Source organism: Marmota marmota, unplaced genomic scaffold (assembly GCF_001458135.2).
Source record: "Marmota marmota marmota unplaced genomic scaffold, marMar, whole genome shotgun sequence".
In the NCBI taxonomy this organism is placed as follows: Eukaryota; Metazoa; Chordata; class Mammalia; order Rodentia; family Sciuridae; genus Marmota; species Marmota marmota.
Window position 1 is genome coordinate 24,163,271 of NW_025999932.1, and position 21,110 is coordinate 24,184,380.

The 21,110-nt window shown below is 37.8% G+C and overlaps 1 protein-coding gene across 2 annotated transcripts; it reads right to left on the minus strand.

Moving 5' to 3' along the window:
• Positions 1 to 2,708: 2,708 nt before the first annotated feature.
• On the minus strand, positions 2,709 to 21,110 carry Slc46a3 (solute carrier family 46 member 3). 2 transcript variants are annotated; one of them, XM_015484180.2, is made up of 6 exons: positions 20,981 to 21,110; positions 20,044 to 20,256; positions 13,764 to 14,634; positions 12,095 to 12,178; positions 6,955 to 7,111; positions 2,709 to 5,073 (listed from the first exon to the last, which is right to left on the minus strand). In XM_015484180.2, the coding sequence occupies exons 2-6, from the start codon at positions 20,230 to 20,232 to the stop codon at positions 4,989 to 4,991; spliced, it is 1,386 nt and encodes a 461-aa protein (XP_015339666.1). In that variant the 5' UTR covers positions 20,233 to 20,256; positions 20,981 to 21,110; the 3' UTR covers positions 2,709 to 4,988. The 2 variants fall into 2 exon arrangements, with proteins under 2 accessions (XP_015339666.1, XP_048656728.1); XM_048800771.1 differs by lacking the exon at positions 20,981 to 21,110 and adding an exon at positions 20,513 to 20,887.

Sequence of the window (21,110 nt, forward strand, 5' to 3'; positions counted from 1 at the left end):
CGGAGGTCCTTAGCATTATGGCAGACAGTGATTCTCAAACTTTTGTGTATGCAGAATCACAAGAAGGCTTTCAAAACAGACTTCTGAGCCTTATACCTAGAGTTTGTGGTTGAGATGAAGCCTAAGAATTTGCATTTCTAATAAGTTTTTGGGCAATAGTGATGCCACTAACCCAAGGATCCTCTTTGAGGACCACTGATATAAGAGAGAAGAAATAAATCAAACTTTGAGAGACAGGAATGTTGAATCATTTGCTTATGTAAATTCTCCCTTTACTTGCTACCTTTCTTTCCCAAAAGTACCAATATAGTCTTATAGTCTTTAAATTTAACTTTATTGAGGTATAATTTACATAAAAACGTGTACTCAAATTATACAGTTATCTGTGTTTTGACAAATGTACACACAATTATTTAATTACCATAACAATTAAAATATAGAATGTTTTCATCTTTCCAGAATTCTTTCCTATCCTTTTTTATCCCTGTCTCTCCTGCTTTGAGTCCTAGGTAACCCTTCATCTGTTTTTTGATGCTGGTGATTATTTGTTTTAACAGATTTCATAAAAGTAGAACCATGCAGTATTTATTTACTTAGTCAGTCTCTGGTTTCTTTTGCTTTGTATAAGGTTTTTAAAATTTACCTGTGTTGTTGAGTTGTTGAGTACTGTATCACTGTATCTTTTTTTTTTTTGACTTGTTTTACATTCAGTCCCATCTGTTCTACTTTTTAAATTGGTTGGTTTGTCTCATTGAGTCAAAAGTCATCTATATATTGTCAGTATAAAACATTTGTCAGATATATTATTATTGCAAATATTTCTGGGGTCTTGGCTTGCCTTTTCATTTTTTAATGGTGTATTTCAAAAGCAGAAATTTTAATTTAGATAAAATCTAATCTGTTTGTATGTATTTGTATTTTTTGCTTTTGGAGTTCTATCTAAATGTTTTTTCTAACAGAAGGTTACAAAGATTTTCTTGTATATTTTCTTCTAGGAGTTTTATATAAATTTAGATATCTTAACAATGTTGTGTTTCTAATCCATGAACATATTATATCTTTCCATTTATTTAGGTCTTCTTTGATCTCTCTCAGCAATGTTTTGTAGTTTTCAGTACAGGTCTTGTACCTGTTTTATTAAATTTATTCTGATTTTGTTTTTGATGCTGTTGTTAAATGATTTGCTTTATTAATTTTTTTCAGTCATTTGTTGGTAGCATATTGAAATATAAGATTTTTTTTGTATAATGGCTTTATATTCTATGACTTTTCTAAAATTAACTTATTAATTATAGTGATTTCTTTTTAAATTTAAAATTGATTCTTTAGAACTTTCTGTTATATGCAGATAACAATTTTACTTTTTCCTTCCCAATTTACTTGCCATTTATTTCGTTCTCTTGTTTTATTACTGGGATTTCTAGGATTGTGCTAAATTGGAGTCATGAGATTGAATTTCCTTGCTGTATTCCCAGTCTTGGGGGGAAGCAGCCACTGTTTTATCATAAATTATTATTTGCTTTAAATATTTTTTGATGCCTTTTATCAGCTTGATTCCTAGTTTCTTGAGAATTTTTATCATGAGTGGACTTTGAATTTTGTTCAATATTTTCTATATACTTGTATACGATCATGTGGGTTTTTTCCCCCTATTAATACCACGTATTACAATATGACATTTTCAAATGTTGAACTAGATTGAGTTGTCTGCTTAAACCCCATAGTTCAGTTATTAATGTTTCATTGTGAATTTGTTATGTTCAAGAGGGATATTACTCTCTAGTTTTCTTATAGTTTCTTTGTCTGATTTTGCATCAGAATAATAATGACCTCATATAATGGGTTGGGAAGCATTTCCTGCTTCTACTTTCTGGAAAATTTTGTGTAGAATTGATTTATTTGTTCCTTAAATATTTGGCAGATTTGTGGATATTGAATGAGTAATCGGGAGATGACTTAGTGATATAGCAGTTATTTAGTGATACAGTACACATTCCAGCATCTCCGGTTTCCTTTTATCTGTACTCCATAAAGACTAATTATTCCTTAATATTCTTTTTTTAGACAATCGGGTTACATTATAGAGATTAGATGATAGCTGTTTTGGTTTGCTTCTGTCTTGAATATTTTCCTCGATCTCTTTAGCATCACATTTAGTAATTATCTCTTAGAGTAGACACTTTAGAGATGGGTATGCTCATTCCTGCTCTATTTTTGCCCTGAGATACTTCAATTCAGTCCCTCAAAATACCCAAGAATGTTTGCTCAACTGGGATATTACCTATTAATCCTTAACTATATTAATACCAATCTGTGCTCTCTTCAGTTCAGATGAAATATGTAAAATCATGAACACTGAGCTAGAAGGTACTTTATCGACCATTTTGCCTAACCTCAAAAAAGCAATAATTGTAAGCTGTTTAGCTGAATACTGGGAGTACTGATGTGTTTTCATGTGTTTTGGGCACTTCATACTGTACATGGTACAGTCCCTTGTTTTTGGATTATAATCTTTTCTGTGCACACCCTAACTATGGAGAACCTCAGTAGTGTCCAGTCCATTCGTGTACAGTAATACTGCAGTATGGTTAGCTAAATGACCATCCAAGCCAAATCTCCCTGAGCCTTGACTTCATCTGTAAAATGAAGAAAATGAAGATCTATTTTACAGGGTTACCAAGATACTAAAGTATAGAGAAAGCACTTGGTAAACCACAATCTACTTTTTATTTTGGTTTGAAAAGAGTATTGAACAGGATGAAAAACAAAAATCAATCAATCTGAGAATCATTCAATTATTACATGGGTCCTCAGCCTGGAAGACATTAGCTAAACCTAAAAGGAATGGCCTTGGAAATTAGAATTTCTAGTATATTAAATCACAAGTACCATTTGCTGGTCAAGCAATCATTGACTACCTTACAGTTAAAAACAAAAAACATTTCCTCACCAGTACTATCAAACAGAAGACTGTATTTGCTTTTAGGAGATTACAAGAAGTTGACCAACTAATGGCACTTCAATACATTTGTGTTTTTATAATGACAACTTAGAAAATTGAAGTTATTGAAGTACCTATGAAAATAGTATAAATCAACTACCCTAGAATATATTGCAATTTTTTGCAAGGTTGGTTTAATAACTATGGCATGATATCAGTGCTTATCCTCACATCACATTAAATATATAGTTTTAAATGATTTTTACAAATACAAATAAAATTTTATAGTCATTTAGTTTGGCCCCACAAATTTATTAAGCATTATTACTGTAAGTAATCAGAGTGTTCTGGTCCTCAAGGAGATGATTGTCCAATAGGAGGAAGAATTATAAGACAGTAGAAAACACTAGGATGGAGGTACTGTATATACAAAAGGCATGGGAGTCCTGCAGGGACTTGGGGATTATTGCCAAATATCAAGAACACTGAAAGGAAGCAATATTGTTGCTAAGACAGAAGTTTTAATGTTAGGTGGGAGGAAGGGCAAATAAAACTGTAAAAAGACATGGGGGCACCAGTGCCAGTGGTACATGCCTGTAATTCCAGTGACTTGGGAGGCTGAGACAGAAGTATCAAAGCCTCAAGGTCAGCCTCAGCAATTTAGTGAGGCCCTGTCTTAAAAAATTAAAAAGCTCTCGCATGCACAAGGCCCTGAGTTCAATCCCCAGCACCACAAAAAAATAAAATAAAAAAGCTGGGGATATAGCTCAGTGGTACAGTTCCCCCTGGGTTCAGATCCTAGTACCAAAAAGCCAAAAAACAAAAACAAAACCTATGGAGCCAGGCATTAAGGTGCCTACTTGTAATCCCAGCAACTTGAGAGGCTAAGGCAGTTTTGAAGTTTGCCTCAGTAACTTGGCAAAGTCCTAAGCAAATTAGAATTTGTCTCAAAATAAAAAATAAAAGGACTGGGGATGTGCCTCAGTGGTTAAGTGCCACTGGGTCCAATCCTTAGTATCCCCTCCCCCCACCCCTGCCAAAAAGTACCCACAAACCATGGAGGTTTGAGAGAGCATGGTGTTTCCTGGACTATGGTAGAGCCCAGAATGAACATTTCACTATGAAATAGAGAGGGGTCAAATTGTGGTAGTTTACTTGTTTGGTCATTTTCCAGACAGCTACTGAAGAATTCTGATTTGTAGAGTGCAAAACCCATTTTAGAATGCCTTTCTCAGTGCAGTGGGGAGGATGAACAAGAAGTGGGTAAGAAAGGTTAGAAGTGAATTCTCAGCCAGGGTTTATGGAATATGAGTGTCCTTCTACTGACTTAAGGAATGAATATAATTAGGGGGTTTTTGTCCACAATGAGCAGTTTACTCAGATTTTAAATTTATTTAGGACAGTTTTATCTATAGTCTTATGTTTCCCCAGTGACCCCTGTGTGACATGATTATGCTTTAAAGTGCTTCTCTTTTAAGAATCTTGTACTATTAAAGGCTTTGTCTATTGCTTGTACCTTGATGGGCTCCATGAAACAAAGCAATACTCAGGAATAGACAAAATGATAAATATTTGTAATTTACACCATTATTTTCATATCATTGAGTTACTCAATATAATTTTTCATTGTACCTTCAAAATCCCTGAGACAGGTCAGAAACCTGTTTTGCCAGTGAGGAAACTGAGGTAAAAATCTTCTCCTTGGGTTTCAGCATGAGAGACTAGAGTATGTCAGAGAAATTATTGCTTTTGACCATGTCAGTTTCTTAATCCCTCCTTCCACTTTTTAGTTGTGGTTTCTTTGTAAGTCCAAAAGTGCAAAGTGTTTTGAAGATTGTTCTTCCTTGTGTTGGAAATAGAGTGCATGGTGGGCACAAAGTGCTCAAAGCGAAAGCCAGGTGCTGTTTCTCCGATTGTCGGGTTTATGAGAAAGGAAGGATATGTAATATTGACTATTAATGAAGCACTGATCGTGCAGATCGTTACAGATCGTTAGTCTGTATTCTTCAGGAGTCTCAGTATATGATGGGTGTATCACTGTACACAGTCATCTGTCTGAAGTGTCATCACTGGACTCTTCCTGTACAAGAAGTGCGTTGCTCTCCTCCCTCCAGTTTATGCATTTGACAGCCCTACAAAAGCAAACAGGCCTTGTGAAGTGCATATTGAAGCAATGCATGAATAAGCAATCTAGTCCTTCTTTTCCATGGTTACAGGGCTTCTAATAAATTATGGAATTGTGCATAGCAGGATTGGCATTTTGAATCCAATGAACTCATTAAGCACTGTGTTCAGAAATTTAAAAATTTGCATGAGTTTTTTTCTTCTGGATTGCTAAAGTAGCTCATCAGTCCTGCTGTCTCCTTGGTAGAGTCCCCATAAAATACTTACTTAATAAATACTTAATAAAGCTATTACTGAAGTTCCTGTTCAAAAGTTGGAATTGAATCTAGGCATTAGGACATTTGGAAATAATTAAAACAACATGTAATTTTGATTTCGAAAATATTGAGAGTATAGGGTAAAAAAAGACTCAGACGCCCATCTACACTTACCTCATTATTAAAAGCATTATTAATAGGATTACTACCTTTTACCCATCCATTTCTAACAAAATAGCTATATATATGTGAAGAAAGAAATCACTGGACAAATCACTGTGAACTTTTTTCACGTCTTTGGATACCCATTCTGAATTGCCTTGTGCTAGAGCTGAATCATGCAACTACCAACAACCTATAAGATGGACTGTCTCATCATGTGCTTGATGGCACGGCATGAATTTATAATTTTGATAATTCAATAGTTGAATGGTCTCTTAAAGACACTTAGTAAATATACTTTTTGTTAGAGTTAGAGGAACTTCTAATCCTACTATATCCCATCTGATACAGATCTAGGTAGCAGAATTCAGCTGAGACAGTATCTATCAAGTGCCTACTATGAAAACGTGGGCCAGCCTTCATGGAGTTCTCAGTCCTGGCAGAATGCCTAAGGCTACTGCTTGGAGGTAGCTTTCTCCCTTACTCACAGCCTGACCCCAAAGTGCTTAGGAGAAGCAGAGAAGGCCTGGCTTCTTGTGACCCCTGTCCCTTGATTCCTGTCACCATGCTATGCAGCCATGTGAAATGGACAAAGCTCTGCAGAGGCAGGTTAATGCCCTTTTAGATCACTGCTTTGGCTATATATATATATATATTTACTTGGGTGATTTTGTGACCACTTATCTGGTTGGCTAACATTTTTTTGTTAATTGAGAAACAGGAAGAAATAAGTATTTCTTTTATGTTTATGTCTCTGATCTCTTTAATCTGTGTGCTTTTTTTTTTTTTTTAGAATTAGTGTCTTTAAAAATATTTTTAGGGCTGGGGTTGTGGCTCAGTGGCAGAGTGCTTGCATAGCACATGTGAGACACTGGGTTTGATTTCAGCACCACTTATAAATAAATAAATAAATAAATAAATAAATAGATTAATTAAATAAAGGTATTGTGTCTATCTACAACTAAAAATATTTTAAAAATATATACATATTTTTAGTTGTTGATGGACATTTATTTATTTGTTTATATGTGATGCTGAGGATCGAACCCAGCGTCTCACATGTGCTAGGCAAGTGTCTGCCACTGAGCCACAACCACAGCTCTAATATGTATTATTTATGAACAGAATTTTGTGCTTTGTATTATTTGAATGTTTACATTTTATTTATTTATTTTTGAATGTTTACAATTTAAAAGGGAGTCACTAAACAAGCTCAGGAAAGAGCTCTCAATATTTAGCTCAATTCTCTCTCCTTTTCTCACTTATTCAAGAATCCATATTAAAGTCAATCTTAAGACAGCAATCTTTGACCATTGAGGGAAATTCTTATATTAAATATACATATCTATTCTTAGGGGCTAAATTAATAAATTGTTTATTCATTTATTTGATGCTAGGGATTAAACCTAGGGGCACTTTACCGCTTAATTCAGATGCCCTTTGATAAAATGATTAGAAATAATCACATACCATAGACTGATCACTGGAATGAACAACAGGCCAGCAGACAGCAGGAAAGTGAAGCCAGGGTACCAAGCAACTGTGGCTGAATAAATTCCATTAAAAGCAGAAACTGCAGTGACTCCACCAAGTGTTTCTAAGAACGCGATACAAGCAAACAGGGTACCTGTGTGGGGTACAGGGGTGTGGGAGAGGGGGCAGAAAAGACCGGATTACAAAACAAGAAAGAAAAGCTGATGAAGAAAAATTGTTATTCATTGAAAACTGCAAACAGGGAGACACTGATGGTGAATGAAATCTGTTCCTTCAAAATTCCTGAGAAGTCAGTAACCCATTTCGCAGACGAAAAAGTTCAGACAAACATCTCTCCTAGGAGTCAGTGTGAAAGATGTTGAAGACAAAGTAGCTGAGTTCCACTGTAGGTAGACGTGTTCATAAAATATGTGCGTGGGCAGTCCAAGCTCATAATCTGAGAGAAATGCACATGATTCAACCAACTTTTACCATAGTTAGAATCCAAGACTATACTGAGTGAAGAGTTAAACCTCCAAAGATAGGCTAGTTGTCTTGATGTGCTTTCTTTCTTTGTTATACTTGGGATCACTAGGTAGTAAATTTTGTGAGCATGTCAGACAGACATGACTTCCTTTTACATATGCTCAGTCTATGTTCCTATGTGGTCTCTGCTTTCTGTAGACTTTATCATCTAATTATCCCTAGGGTCTTTTAGACTATATACTGATTTTCTATTTAAACCTTTCCATTCTGTTAGACACATGCTAATACATTCTTCAAGTTCTTCATTAAACAATAGGATATGCTCTTATAGAACATAAATCTATCTCGACAAAATAATATGTAGTCATTTATATATCTTCTTTTGGCTATAATGAAAGCTCTGTCAATGCAAAGTGCATTTCTTGGTTGCTCCTATGTCCCCAGGGCCCAGCTGTTCCTGGTGATGGTAGATATTTAATAAATATTTGTTTAGTAAATGAATAAAAGCTTAATTCAGGACTCCAATTATCAGTCATCAAGTAGCATAAAGATTTATTGCCTCCAGGATTTATGATAATATGCTAAGTCAGTTTAATTGGAAAGGAGTTCTCCTACTTGCCCAACTACAATATTATTGTCTTTATTTGTGATCTCTTGCTATAGCCAAGAATAATGCTGTGCTCTGGAATGCAGACTGCTCAGTGCTAGTTCTATTATATAAGGGCGTTAATCCATTCTTCATGGGAAGCAGGTCAGACAGGGCACTATCTGTCTGATACACATACTATTATGAAGTAGCTCTAGCTTGTTGCTGAATGTCTCTGAGCAGTTAAACTTGTTTAGTAGTCGCAGAGATCAGTAGGATTCAGTAAGGACACTGGAGTTTACATTCTAAGTTTTTTTTTTTTTAATCCAACAGAACTCAAAAGGTCAAGCCTATCTTATTGTGTTTCAATTTATAATCTTATAATCACAAGGAATTCATGAGTGATACAAAGGCAAAATAGCTAGTCCAAGATGGCTTGAAGTATGAATTTCACATCTGTACAGCACACAAAGATTTTTTTTTTTTTTCCTAACTGGGATTGAGCCCAGAGGTACTTTACCATTGAGCTAAGTTCCCAGCCCTTTTTACATTTTTTTTTAAAAATTTTGAGATAGGGTCTCACTAAGTTGCTGAGGGCCTCCCTAAGTTGCTGAGGCTGACTTTGAACTTAAGATCCTCCTGCCTCAGCCTCCAGAGTCACTGAAGTTACAGGTGTGTGTGATGGTGCCCACCTAGCACAGAGAGCTTAAAATAATTACCCCATTTTTTTCACCTTCTTTTTGTTGTCGTTGTTGTTTTTTTGGTGCTGGAGATTGAACCCAGAGCCTCTTACAGACTAAGCACATGCTGAACCACTGAGCTCCACCTCTGCTCCTCCCCTTTCTCATTTAATATAAGAGAGAGTGAGGGCATCTGAAAGCCTCTCAGTATTTCCCCTTCCTCTGATTATTATAAAATACATAATATTTTCACAAAATGGCTATTTTTAAAAAATAACAAGAGATACGAGTACATTTAGTTATAGAAATTTTAACACTGTCCAAAGTACTTATTAATTTATAGTAAGGAAAAGTGTAATTACACTATCCTAGCATAATGGAGTCATAATTCACAAAGTTATTGCAATTTTGAATAAGAAATGCCCAAATGCAAACTAAGCATCTTTCAATGTTATTATAGTTAATAATGAGATGATTTTTTAAAAGCCTTTATAAACTCTATCAAATATGAACAAAAACATACATTTTGACAAGTTCATTTTATCTTTAAGTCAAAGCATGTAAACATTTTTTCTTAACAGCTTTACTGAAATATAATTGATACACCATAAAGATCACTCTTTTAAAGTACAAAATTCAGTATTTAGTACTATATATTTAGTATATTATTTAGTATATTCACAGAGTTGTGAGACCATTACTATTTTCTACATGTGGAATATTTTCATCACCCCAAAAAGAAAATCTATGCCCAATAGCAATTACTTCCCTTCTCCCCAGCTCCTGGCAAGCCTCAATCTAATTTCTGTGTCTATAAATTTGCCCATTCTGGATATTTCATGTAAACTGAGTCATATTTGTACAATAATGTGTGGCCTTTTGTGACTAGCTTCTTTCATTTAGCATAATGATTTCATAGTTCACTCATGACATTATAGTATGTTTCAGAACATTAATTCTTTTTATTGGCAGATATACTATATCCATTTGCATTGTGTCCACTATTTGGCTATCATGAATAATACTTCTATTTTGTTTGGACATGTGTTTTCATTTCTCTTGGTAGATACATGGGGGTGGTGTTGCTGGGTCATAAGGTAACTAACTTTCTGAGGAACTACCAAACTGCTTTGCAAAAGTGGCTGTACCAATTTATATACCCAGTAGCAGTGGATGAAGGTTCCGCTTTCTCAACTTCCTCACTCATACTTGTTATGATCTTTTTTACTTTGGCTATCCAAGTGTGCCTTATTGTGGGTTTGATTTGCATTTCTTTGATAGTTAGTGATATCCTACTTTTTTTCATTTGCTTATTGACCTATCTTCTTTGGAGAAATGTCCACTCAGATCCTATATCCATTTTTAATTGCATTGTTTGTCTTTTTGTTATAGAGTTTCAAGCATTCTTACCTTCGCTGAATACAAGTTCCTTATCAGACATAGATTTGCAAATCTTCTCTGTGCCTGCCTTTTCATTTCCTTCATAGTATTCTTTGAAGCACAGAGATTTTGAATGAAGTCTTTATTGAAGTCTAAAGTACTTATATTCTTCTTTTGTTGTGCTTTTAGTGTCATATCTAAGAAACCAATGCATAGTCCAAGGAAGCAGGTAGATTTTTACATAGTATAATAACAATTTTTATATTCCTAAGTGGTTCTCAAGGTAACCATCATCACGTGGTCTATAAACAGCTGTTTGACTATACAGCTTCAGCTTATGAGTGGAAAAGAATCAAGAAATATATTTTCAAGTTATTGAATTATGCAGTTTTCCTTGGTGTTGACTAAACTGGCATAAATACAAAAGCACACTTAGGAATTTTCCATAAATAATCAAATAAGAACCAGACTGATATGATACAAAAGAAAGTACCTATGTCTAATAATATTCATATGATACAGAAGAACAGGAGGACAACCCCATATGCTAATATCTACTAGTTATAATTATAAATTTAACTCTTGTCTTCTTTCTGTGCTGGTTATTCTCTGTCTGCCCTTTCAACCATTGGGCCCCTGTTCCCTGATCTACACTTGGGAGGCTGACCCTCATATGACATGACTAGGACATCCTTCTTGGTCCAATTTCCTATTGTGCTATGTCAAAGGTATGAAGGAGGAGAACAAGGCTATAGTGTGTTTTCTCTCTTTCTTCCCTATTTTGGGCACCTCTCTGGGGACCTCCACAGTGCCTATACCATCATTCTTGGAAGTCTCTGATTTGAACTAGTTGAGTGGGATCATGTTTGCTGTAGGACTCTGATTTGGGTCCCAAGTAAGAATATAATTTGAAGTCTACATATATAGTCTAAGTACAGCCAGCCCTCTATATCCACAGCTTCCACATCCAAAGATTCAACCCATCATACATAAAAAAATATAGTTAGGCATTTGATGGTTATTTTTCTACTAAACATGTACAAACATCATTTTCTTGTCATTATTTCCTGAGCAATGTAGTATAACTACTATTTACATAGTATTTACATTGTGTTATGTATTGTAAGCCATCTAGAGATGATTTAAAGTACACAGGAGGACATGTGCAGGTTATGTGCATATAATATATAGTATTACTTAAGGGACTTGAGCATCTGTGGATTTTGGTGTTTGTAAGGGGTCCTGGAATCAATCTCCCTCAGATATTGAGAGACAACTGTATTTAAGTTACCAATCTGGCTAAAGAACCATTAATTAAAAAATATATCGTGTTTCTCTACTGTGGAAAACATATCTCTGTAATGATCTGGAAGGCCTGGCACAAACGCAGAATTCTTAGACCTTTTTAGAATTCCATGTAGGAACAAGACAGCATGGTAGAGTTGGCCCTTGGCCCTCTGTCCCCAGCCTGCAGCCCACCCCCATTCTGTTCTACTCCTTGATCCATCTTGCTTAGAAAGGGTCAACTGCACATGGGTGTCAACATGCTTGTTCTATGATTCCAAGTTTTGGTCAGACCTTCCTATGAAGAGACACCCTTGGATTCTCTGGTCTAGAGGAGAGCACGTGGAGGTATATCCATGGAAGAGGATCAGGCAGACACTCACTGGGCATAAGCTCAGAGTTGTATGGATAGAAATTATGGAGACTCAGGTAGCCAGAGTACAGTATAGAAAAAGCAGAGGTGTTTTGGACTCTCAGTGGACATATCCACTTAACCCTTAGGTCTCCTCTTGGGTTAGGGCACAGCCAGAGGAAAGGCCAGAGCCGCTTTCTAAAACAAGGGCCCTAGGAATGGGCTCTTTTACCTGAGTGTAAACCTCTTCCTGACATAGCTTACCACTTAATTCAAAAGATCTGGGCAGAAAATGGTTATCAATGCATCAAATTCTATCGTACATTCTGTTGATACATTCATTACATTCTTTAAATGACTTAAACTCACCTTGTTCAGTAGGACGGACTACTTTTGACAACATGGATCGCAGGGCAGAGAGTGGCATAATAGTGAAAAGGAATGGCACCCGGACTATGAGAGAAATGACTGGATTAGAACACTTTTGGTAACTGTACATGGGAAACATTCTCAGTCTAAACATGTAAGTTTTAGGTCCAGATCTATAATCTACCAATGGAGGCTGAGCAGCTTCTTCTTACACACTTCTTGTTTAGCAAGTTGTGACAGCTAGTTTTTGTCTGTTTGTTTGTTGTCCTTTTTCAGACTTAACACAGTGTTAGTTAGCATTCCTTTACTGCACAGATTCATTTATTGGTAAACTGGCTCCTTATCATCTTGCAAGCTCGTCTTTGTGTCTAAATAACTTCATAAATACAAATGGCCTCTGTTCTTAAATTATGATCCTTAACCATCAATAGCCTTTTAAAATATGTCATGATATATTTGCAGATTGCTTTAAGGTTTTCAAAGTGTTTTCTCATATATCAACTTACATGGCCTTGGCAGTTCTTAGTGAGACAGAGGAAAACTGGCATTTATTGAATAGTAGGCATTGTGTGAAGTGTTTTGTAGTTACCTCATATTCATTATATTCCTCTGAATGAGGCATTATCATGCGCATTTTGCAAATGAGAAAATGAGAGCTCAGAGGAGTTAAGTAACTTGCTGAAGGTCACCTAGGGCTGTTGGTGGAAGTTAAGGCCATTTCTCTTTGGTCACACTACTTCTATACTAGGAAGTAGGAGGTAAACACTTCATTTGTAAAAAAGACTAAATTTAGCCTTTCTCAAAGTGATGCTCCCCAGTTCCCATAGCCCTTTCCAATGCAGGATCTCACCTAAACCCTATAAAAATAGTTTTGAGGCATGTAATTAAGCAAGCAGTTCAGTGTGCTGAATAGCAATTCATCACAAGTCAATTCATGAAATGACCAGTAGGTCAATTTGCAAAAACTTCCCCTAAAACACTTTCCTTTTGAAGGATGCGAAGCTATTCTTTTGGTATTGAGGGAGATAGGACCCTCAGAGCAAACCCCAAGTACTTCTTGCCTCCTTCATCTCTTTGGAAGCAAAATTTGTGATTTCTGATTTTGTATAAAGTTTATAACAGTAATTTCTATTCTGGTTGCAATGTATTATTGGATGGTAAAATTAATTTGGTGGAGCACATCAGAATATTTTTTAAAATAGCATAAAACAAATGTCAGAATACTTGGGGGGAAAAGAATTTCTTCTTGAATATATTCAACAAATATGAATTTTCTTATAAATCAATTAGATACACTTTATATAATTGTTCTAAATATTTTTATGGGAAATAGCCTTCTTAGCAGCATTTTAAAAAATGTTCACTTTGGTAAACTGGCTATTGGTGAAAGCTATATTGAAGAACTCATTCATATAAAGAATATCTCCCAAAACATTTTTTTGGCAGACATGTAAATTTGGAAAATTGTGGTCAATTCAGGGAATACTCCCCACTACCCCCAGTAGATTTTGCTCTCATCTTATTTGCTTCTGGCAAACTAGCTTTTTAACTTTAAGACAACTGGAATGGGTTGAATAGAGAGCTTTATATTAAAGGTTCTGTCCCATCAGACTTAATTCATTTCATATAAAATCAAATACACAGTTCCAAGGCTGCATTTGTAACTCACCTAAAAACATCATCAGTGTAGTTCTAGCAAAAGCAGCTGTGGCCATTCCTGCTATGGTGGTAAAAATTCCAATGACGGCCATATGAATATCTTCCATGCAATAAGAAAAAAGCCAAATTCCTAGGAAGCTACTCAAAAAGGAGATACTACTCAAAGCTGATCCATAACCTATAAAAATTTCATTCCAGCAGAGTGGGGGACCCAATTCATAAAGGATAAAAACTGGGGAAATGCCACTTATTACGAAGAAAAAAGTGATCATTGTAAAAAGTAACAAACAGAGCAAAAGCCGTTGCTTACCAGAAGCATTTTTAAAAAGTATGTAAGTTCGGTAAAATAGGTCTTTAAAGCCTTCACTACATGATATGGTAACATTCTGAGTTGAAGACTCTTTCATTGGATTATCAAGTAAAAATAAAATATATGTCAAGTTAACAGTAAGAACTATAGCAATAATTAAAAATGACCATACAAAACCTAGTTCTCTAATAAAATAGCCAGATGACAGTCCTGTTAGTCCAGTAACGAGTCCAAGCATAAAATCAATTATAGCTATTCGAATTGTTTTTTGTTTGGATTCTTTACACTGATCAACTATATAGGCAAAGCAAGCTCCATAAAATGTTGTATAATTGCCACAAAATGCACCAATGAAGGTAGATGCAATCAAAAGCTGGAATGGAAAGGCAAAGTAGGACAGCAAATAGATCCAAATGCTGGTTGCAAGAGCACCAACGGAAGATAAAATCATAGGGAATTTTCGCCCATGGCGATCACTACTAGATAGAAGAATGAACGTAGACAACAGGCCAGGAATTAAACCACTTATCTCCATCTGCAGGCTAAATAAAGACACTTTTTCCTGAACTTCCTGCAAAGAAAAAGAAGACAGTGGATTTATACAATGTGCATAAAAATATCATGATGCATATTTTTCTTGACATTGCCGGTCAGTCATGGGTGGGGAATCTGGTCCATGGTGGGGATCTGACACAGCTTAAATCTTCATCAGTTCACAAAGCAGGTGTCAAAAGGTGACATAAGCATTCATACTCAGTCATGATATTCAAGTGGCCACCTGAATCCATGAAAAGAAAAATGTGTGTACTGGTGTGTGTCTCTTGCAAGAAAGACCTATACACTACTAGGCCTCTGATGTTAGCCATAGTATGAGTTTTCTTCCTTCTATGAAGAGTTCACACTGGGAGATCATGGCTACTATTCCAAAGCAAGAATGACACCCTTTCCTGTGATAGGTCTTCCTGTCCCCACTAAAGGAGAGTGAATAACTCATATGGATGCCATATTTGACAGGCCTTTATTTAGGAAGAGCTCTGTTACCCTTTTGACTTCTATTTCCACAAATAGATTAATGAGAAACTTATTCTTTTATTTACTATATTAAAAAAAAACCTAAAAAGGTAAATCCCATAAAGGGGACTTACATTAACTAAAGATGATAGCTAGCCATAAACTCAACCTCCAATGACCAAAATGGTGACAATGGATGAGTACATACACACTGAGACTGGGAGTTGTGATGACTGACATACTAGTCATTTGATGGAAATAATTTGGGGAGATATAAAAACACTTTCTATTTGCCACTTATCTGTATTTTCCAAAATTAAAATGTAGAGTATGTGCCATTTTTATAATGAGCAATATTAAGCTCATTAAAAATAAAAGATTTATTTATGTGCTATGCAGAAAATAGCCTAAATGATTAATGAATTACAAAATTATCAGATGTTTCCTCCCCTACAAGAAGAATAACCTAAAGGAGGACAGGAACTGAGTCTTCTTCACCACAGTACCACCAGCTCCAAGGACAGGGCAGGTGGGCAGGTACTCAGTAGATAATGAATGAATGGTCATGTAATAAGGACTTTGTAAGCTGCTAGGTGTGCGGGATCTGACCAAATTATTTATCTCCATAGCTTCTTCATCTGACAGATATGAATGTTGTCTCTACTTCACAGGCTATTGGTAGGGTTACATTTAAAACAAACATAAGATGCTAAACATATAAAATAAATAAGGAGGGGAAGGGAGGGGGCATGGGGGTAGGAAAGATGCTGGGATGAGACTGACATCATTACGTAGGTGCATGTACGATTGCATGAGTGATGTGACCCTACTTGGCTTACAACCAGAGAAGTGAAAACTTGTGCTCCATTTGTGTACAATGAATCGAAGAACATTCTGCTGTCATGTGTAATTGACTAGAACAAATAAATTAAAAAATAAAATAAAATAAACAAGGCCCTAGCACAGTTAGTGCTCAATCAATTTGACCTATTTCCTTTTTCTGGATAAAACATCCTGAGCACATCTTTGTATCTCTTACAGATACAGTGCCATCAAGTAAATATTTATTGAATAAATAAATAAGTAAAAGTTACCTTATAATCAGCTTCTAAACCAGATGTTCTAGTTTTGGTTTCCTCCTCCCCGTTTCTATCCCACCACCCAGGTTCTGTCTTCCTCTTTTTATTACCATTCCTAACCCAGTCTAGTACACAGACTACTTCCTCATCTGTAACCTGAATTTTAAAATACAGATTTTAACAAGGACAAACTCGAAGCACATTCCACCATAAATCATAATTGAAACATAAGAAAAAAATTGTGCATGTGGGTGTACGCATGCGTGTGTTGAAACTCTGGAGGAAGATAGTTAACATATCACATAGGAGTAGATAGGAGAAGTTTAAAAAATGCTATTTTCTATCCAAGACTGCACAGAATGACAATGTCCTAAGGAAAGAATAAATGAAGGGCTGGGGATGTGGCTTAAGCAGTAACGTGCTTGCCTGGCATGCGCGGGGCTCTGGGTTCGATCCTCAGCACCACATAAAAATAAAATAAAGATGTTGTGTCCACTGAAAACTAAAAAATAAATATTAAAAAATTCTCTCTCTCTCTTAAATAAAAAAAGAATAAATGAAGGAAAGCAGTAAATCTATGTTAAAGAAGTTACAGGGCTGGGGATGTGGCTCAAGCGGTAGCGCGCTCGCCTGGCATGCGTGCGGCCCGGGTTCGATCCTCAGCACCACATACAAACAAAGATGTTGTGTCCGCCGAAAACTAAAAAATAAATATTAAAATTCTCTCTCTCTCTCTCTTTAAAAAAAAAAAGAAGTTACAATTTCATAGAGTAAAATGTATAAGTGAATTCCAGTTGAATAGAAAATATTCCATGTCATTTTCAAAAATCAACAAATATGCCCAGAATTCCTTCTCTCTTTGTTCCCTAGGCAAAGTTCCCCGCCACAGCCTTGACTTTTTGTTAAAGGTCCTTCTGAGATTAACCCCATTGCTGAAGAGAAATATATAGGTGTCCCTTCCAGTTAGAGGGCTCAGAATACTTTAAGATTTGAAAAATAGGTTTGAGCAATATAATATTATTTCTATGAGTGTGTGTTTGTAGATATACATGTATGTGCATGTATTAATACAAAATGAGTTGAAAAATAAGACTTTCACTCATATAAACTATCAAAATGTCAAATGCAAAGTGCGAGAGCTCGGTTTATTCTATCTACACCCTGAAATTTATAATAGTATCTTGCATGCTAATACCTAGGCACGGGTGCATACTGGTTATGTAGGAAGGATAAATGAATATGGCACAGCAGTAAAGAGTCTGTTATCATAATTTTCACTGTCCTTTTACACACAATTGATTTTTGGGAGGAAAACAAAAGAAAAATTTGAGCTGAAAAAGTGATTGATCTGTTTATTTTATTAGGGACTCACCCCATGCTGTGACATCTCTTATCCTTTCAGTTTTAAAAACAGTCTGCCAAGCCCTAAACTTGGAGTAACCAGAGCCCGACCAGACGAGCTGGATGGTAGAGATGGAAGTTGAGAGAACAGGACACATTTGCTCTTGGATTTAGAGGGAGAGGGTGTTCTCTGAGCACAGCAGGGATAGGATCCTGAAAAGGGACCCAAAGGAAGTGCTGAAGGTGATGGTGGTTTCTTTACAAACATGTTCCTTTGTAAATGACATGTCTCCCAGCACTTCCTGTCTCGGTCATAGCTGGGAATAGCAGAGTGGGGGAGTGGGTGGTTTTCAGTTCCCCACTCCGAGGAAAAGCACCAGGGGTCTAAGAGTACCATCTTTAAGAGAAGGGATCAAGATAGTATGTTCTCTTGAGTATAAATCCAATTAAAAATAATACATGAGCTGGGCATGGTGGCGCACACCTGTAATCTCAGGCAGCTTGGGAGGCTGAGGCAGGAGGATTGCTAGTTCAAAGCCAGACTCAGCAATAGTGAGGTGCTAAGCAACTTAGTGAGACCCTGTCTCTTAATAAAATATAAAATAGGCCTGGGGATGTGGCTCAGTGGTTGAGTGCCCCCGAGTTCAAACCCCAGACCCCAAACTAACTAACTAAATAAATAAATACAAACAAATCAGTTTGAAAGTTGGGCCAAAATCTTCTAAATGAGACCACTGCTCTAGGGGGCTCTTAGCAGCTGGACCAGGCTCGAGGTGGGGACTAGCACTTTTTACCTGCTTAGCCACAGAGGCCACCAAGATGGCTGGACCAAGGCCAGTCTTCCCTGAGTCCAGGAGGGCAGGTACAGCAGACATTCAGGTCCTCTCTGCCCAGGGCCCTCCCACAGGAACAAGGGGGCCTGCTCCCAGGGGCCAGGTGAAGGAAAACACAGAACCAAACACAGGAATGATGATCCCATGGAGCCTTCTTGCTCAAGGGAAGGATGTATAATGAGACATCCTGGAAGGGACACAAAATGCTCAGTGAGGCCCTTGGCCCTTCTCTCATTACAACCTTACTCTAGGCCAGAACCTTGCTGTGTGCACAGCTGCCCAGAATTTAGCAGTTTCAGGAAAATGGAAATAAGGAAATGAGTAAAATCAGGGACTGAGCCAGACACCTGGGCCTTGCCCCAGCTAGCTTCCACCAGACACCTGGGGGGACACGGGGTGGGCACGAGCCCTAGGGCTCTCTGCCACTTCCGCTCCTCAGACTCCTTTCACAGGCAGACTCTCAGAGCCAGGGGAGGCAACTCCATTTCCTTAAACTCTTCTGTGAGTGGCAGCGTCATTCTTGCCATCACAAAAAATCCCCAAGAGGAAGAGTTCTGAATTTATATGCATGGTTTATTTTTGAGGCATTATAGAGGAAAGCATTTCCACATCTGACAGCCACTTCTTTTGCATTTGGACATCAGTAGACTTTTGTCCAAAACTGTTGAAAGGCTCAGGAGGATGGTAAAGTACCTCCTGTTGTAAACAAATACAAAGTAAGGGAGGTGGGAAGGCCCCATAACGTCTAGCTGAATGTTTTCAGTGTCCAGAGAGCAAAAGTGAGCACTCCTCACTCTAGATGTCCTCACATTTCAACATATGGGAGTCAAGGCTGATTTCTTAATGCTACCAGATGACAAGTGACATGTGCTGCTCCACTTCTACCCCATGACAGACCCCTGGCCAGTTTACATGTTGGATCACTTTCTGGAGTCCCTAAAAACTGTGACATGCAGGTGCAGTAGAAGGGAGCTGGGAGGAAGAGGACAAGGGAGAGGTAGACATACCATGTTTCACCCGCCTCTATCCACTGTGTCCACCGAGTAGCTCATCCCAGCAGGCCTTGGCCTAAATTTTCAGACTATTTTTTAAAATTATTTTTTTGGGGGGCAGAGATCTCAGACTGTGCTGGGATTTTCTAAGAAAAACAAGAACTAGCGTCTCACAAGAAGTAGGTTTCAAGAAAAGGCAGACTGCCAGTCTGGCATATGCCTATAATCCCAGCTACTTGGGAGGCTGAGGCAGGAACATGGTGAGCTCTGGGTTAACCTTGGCATCTAAGCAAGACCCCCCATATCACCCTCCCTCAAAAAAAAAATAAAAATAAAAAGAAGAAGAAGAAAAGGCAGATTATAGCCGGGCACCATGGCACATGCCTGTAATCCCAGTGGCTGGGGAGGCTGAAACAGGAGGATCCCAAATTCAAAGCCAGCCTTCACAACATTGAGGTGCTAAGCAACTCTGCGAGACCCTGTCTCTAAATAAAATACAAAACAGGGTTGGAGATGTAGCACAGTGGTTGAGAGCCCTGAGTTCAATCCCCAGTACAAAAAAAAAAAAAGGCAGATTACAGATGTTGGGAAATGTCAAATGAGATGAGAGTCCAGTGAATGCTATTGGTCTGCAATTTGGGACTTTGATAGTCATTCTTGAGAGGCCAAAGCATAAGTGTCATACCCTCTTTAATTACATTTTAGGGATATTTTAATGTCTTACCTTCTGGACTGCAAAAATTGGGCTGCTTTTGTTTTTGTCACACTCAGAAATATTGTTATCAAGGGCAAAGCTGTAGTTGCTTGTTTCTTCCCATATTCTCCTATACAGGTATTGTGTCGTCAGTGGAGAGATCAAAGACAGAGCAAAGGAGTTAAGGAGAATGGCAGGTTCAACATAGGAAATCTTCATATTGTTTGGGTAGGTGGCTGAATTCTAATAGGAAAAAAAAGAGAGAGGTAACCAATTGCATTCTTATCTCAGAGCCTAATTTTTCAAAGATGGGGAAGCTAGAAAACATTTTGGAGTAAATATCACACAAGCAAACTAACAGAAAAGCAGTGAGCCCTTCCGAGGAGAATCACTTTTACTTGGGAGTACTCAGCTGGGATCATCACTCTTTTCGGTGTTCAAGAGTGGGACGTTTTAACACTCAAGCCGCCCTGGAGAAGATTCTTTGTGATGATCTTACCCAGTTCTCCCCACTGTGGGTGAGTCAATGGTCAGACTGCATCTCACCAGCTGGTTTTCATAAGGTAAACAAAGGAGTTTCCTTAGGATACCGCAGTTACGCAACTGTTATTGTCATTTTGCTGCGTGTTAATGGGCAGGGAAGGAGTCTGAAAAGCAAAACTCTTAATCGGAAGGGGTTTTTTCTTTTTCCTTTCTGTAACTCACCCCGCGATTAGTCTGCCTGCCGGGCTAGGAGGTCCGGCATTTTCGGGGTCAGACTCCTGATGCCCCGCGCTGGCGCAGCGCCTTCGGGCTCTAGGGCAGCTCCCAGCGCTGGGGCACTGGCGGCTGCGAGGGCCACTCAGCCCGGGTGGTGGGGAGAGGGCCGGGGCTGCGCAGCCGGCGCTGTAGTGGGGCGCGCAGGGGATGAAATTCGCCTGTCGGGGAAACACGAACCCTATTTTAAAGCAAACCAAGACAAGCGTACTTCCTGCGTCCAGAATGACACCCGCGACAGTCACTGCGCTGCCCTCGGCTCCTCCTCGGGCCTGCGGACTTGCTCTCAGCCAGCTCCCGGAGGCGCCGGCGGCAGCTGCTCTTCCTGGCTCTGACAAGCC

What these genes read in the sequence shown, in the direction of transcription:
- Slc46a3 (XM_015484180.2), bottom strand. Translation starts at nt 20,232, where the DNA reads ATGAAGATTTCCTATGTTGAACCTGCCATTCTCCTTAACTCCTTTGCT. An exon ending in CAATTTTTGCAGTCCAGAAG is followed by an intron (nt 14,635 to 20,043) that starts GTAAGACATTAA and finishes TTTTCTTTGCAG; the next exon opens with GAAGTTCAGGAAAAAGTGTC. An exon ending in AGTCCGTCCTACTGAACAAG is followed by an intron (nt 7,112 to 12,094) that starts GTGAGTTTAAGT and finishes TACCCCACACAG; the next exon opens with GTACCCTGTTTGCTTGTATC.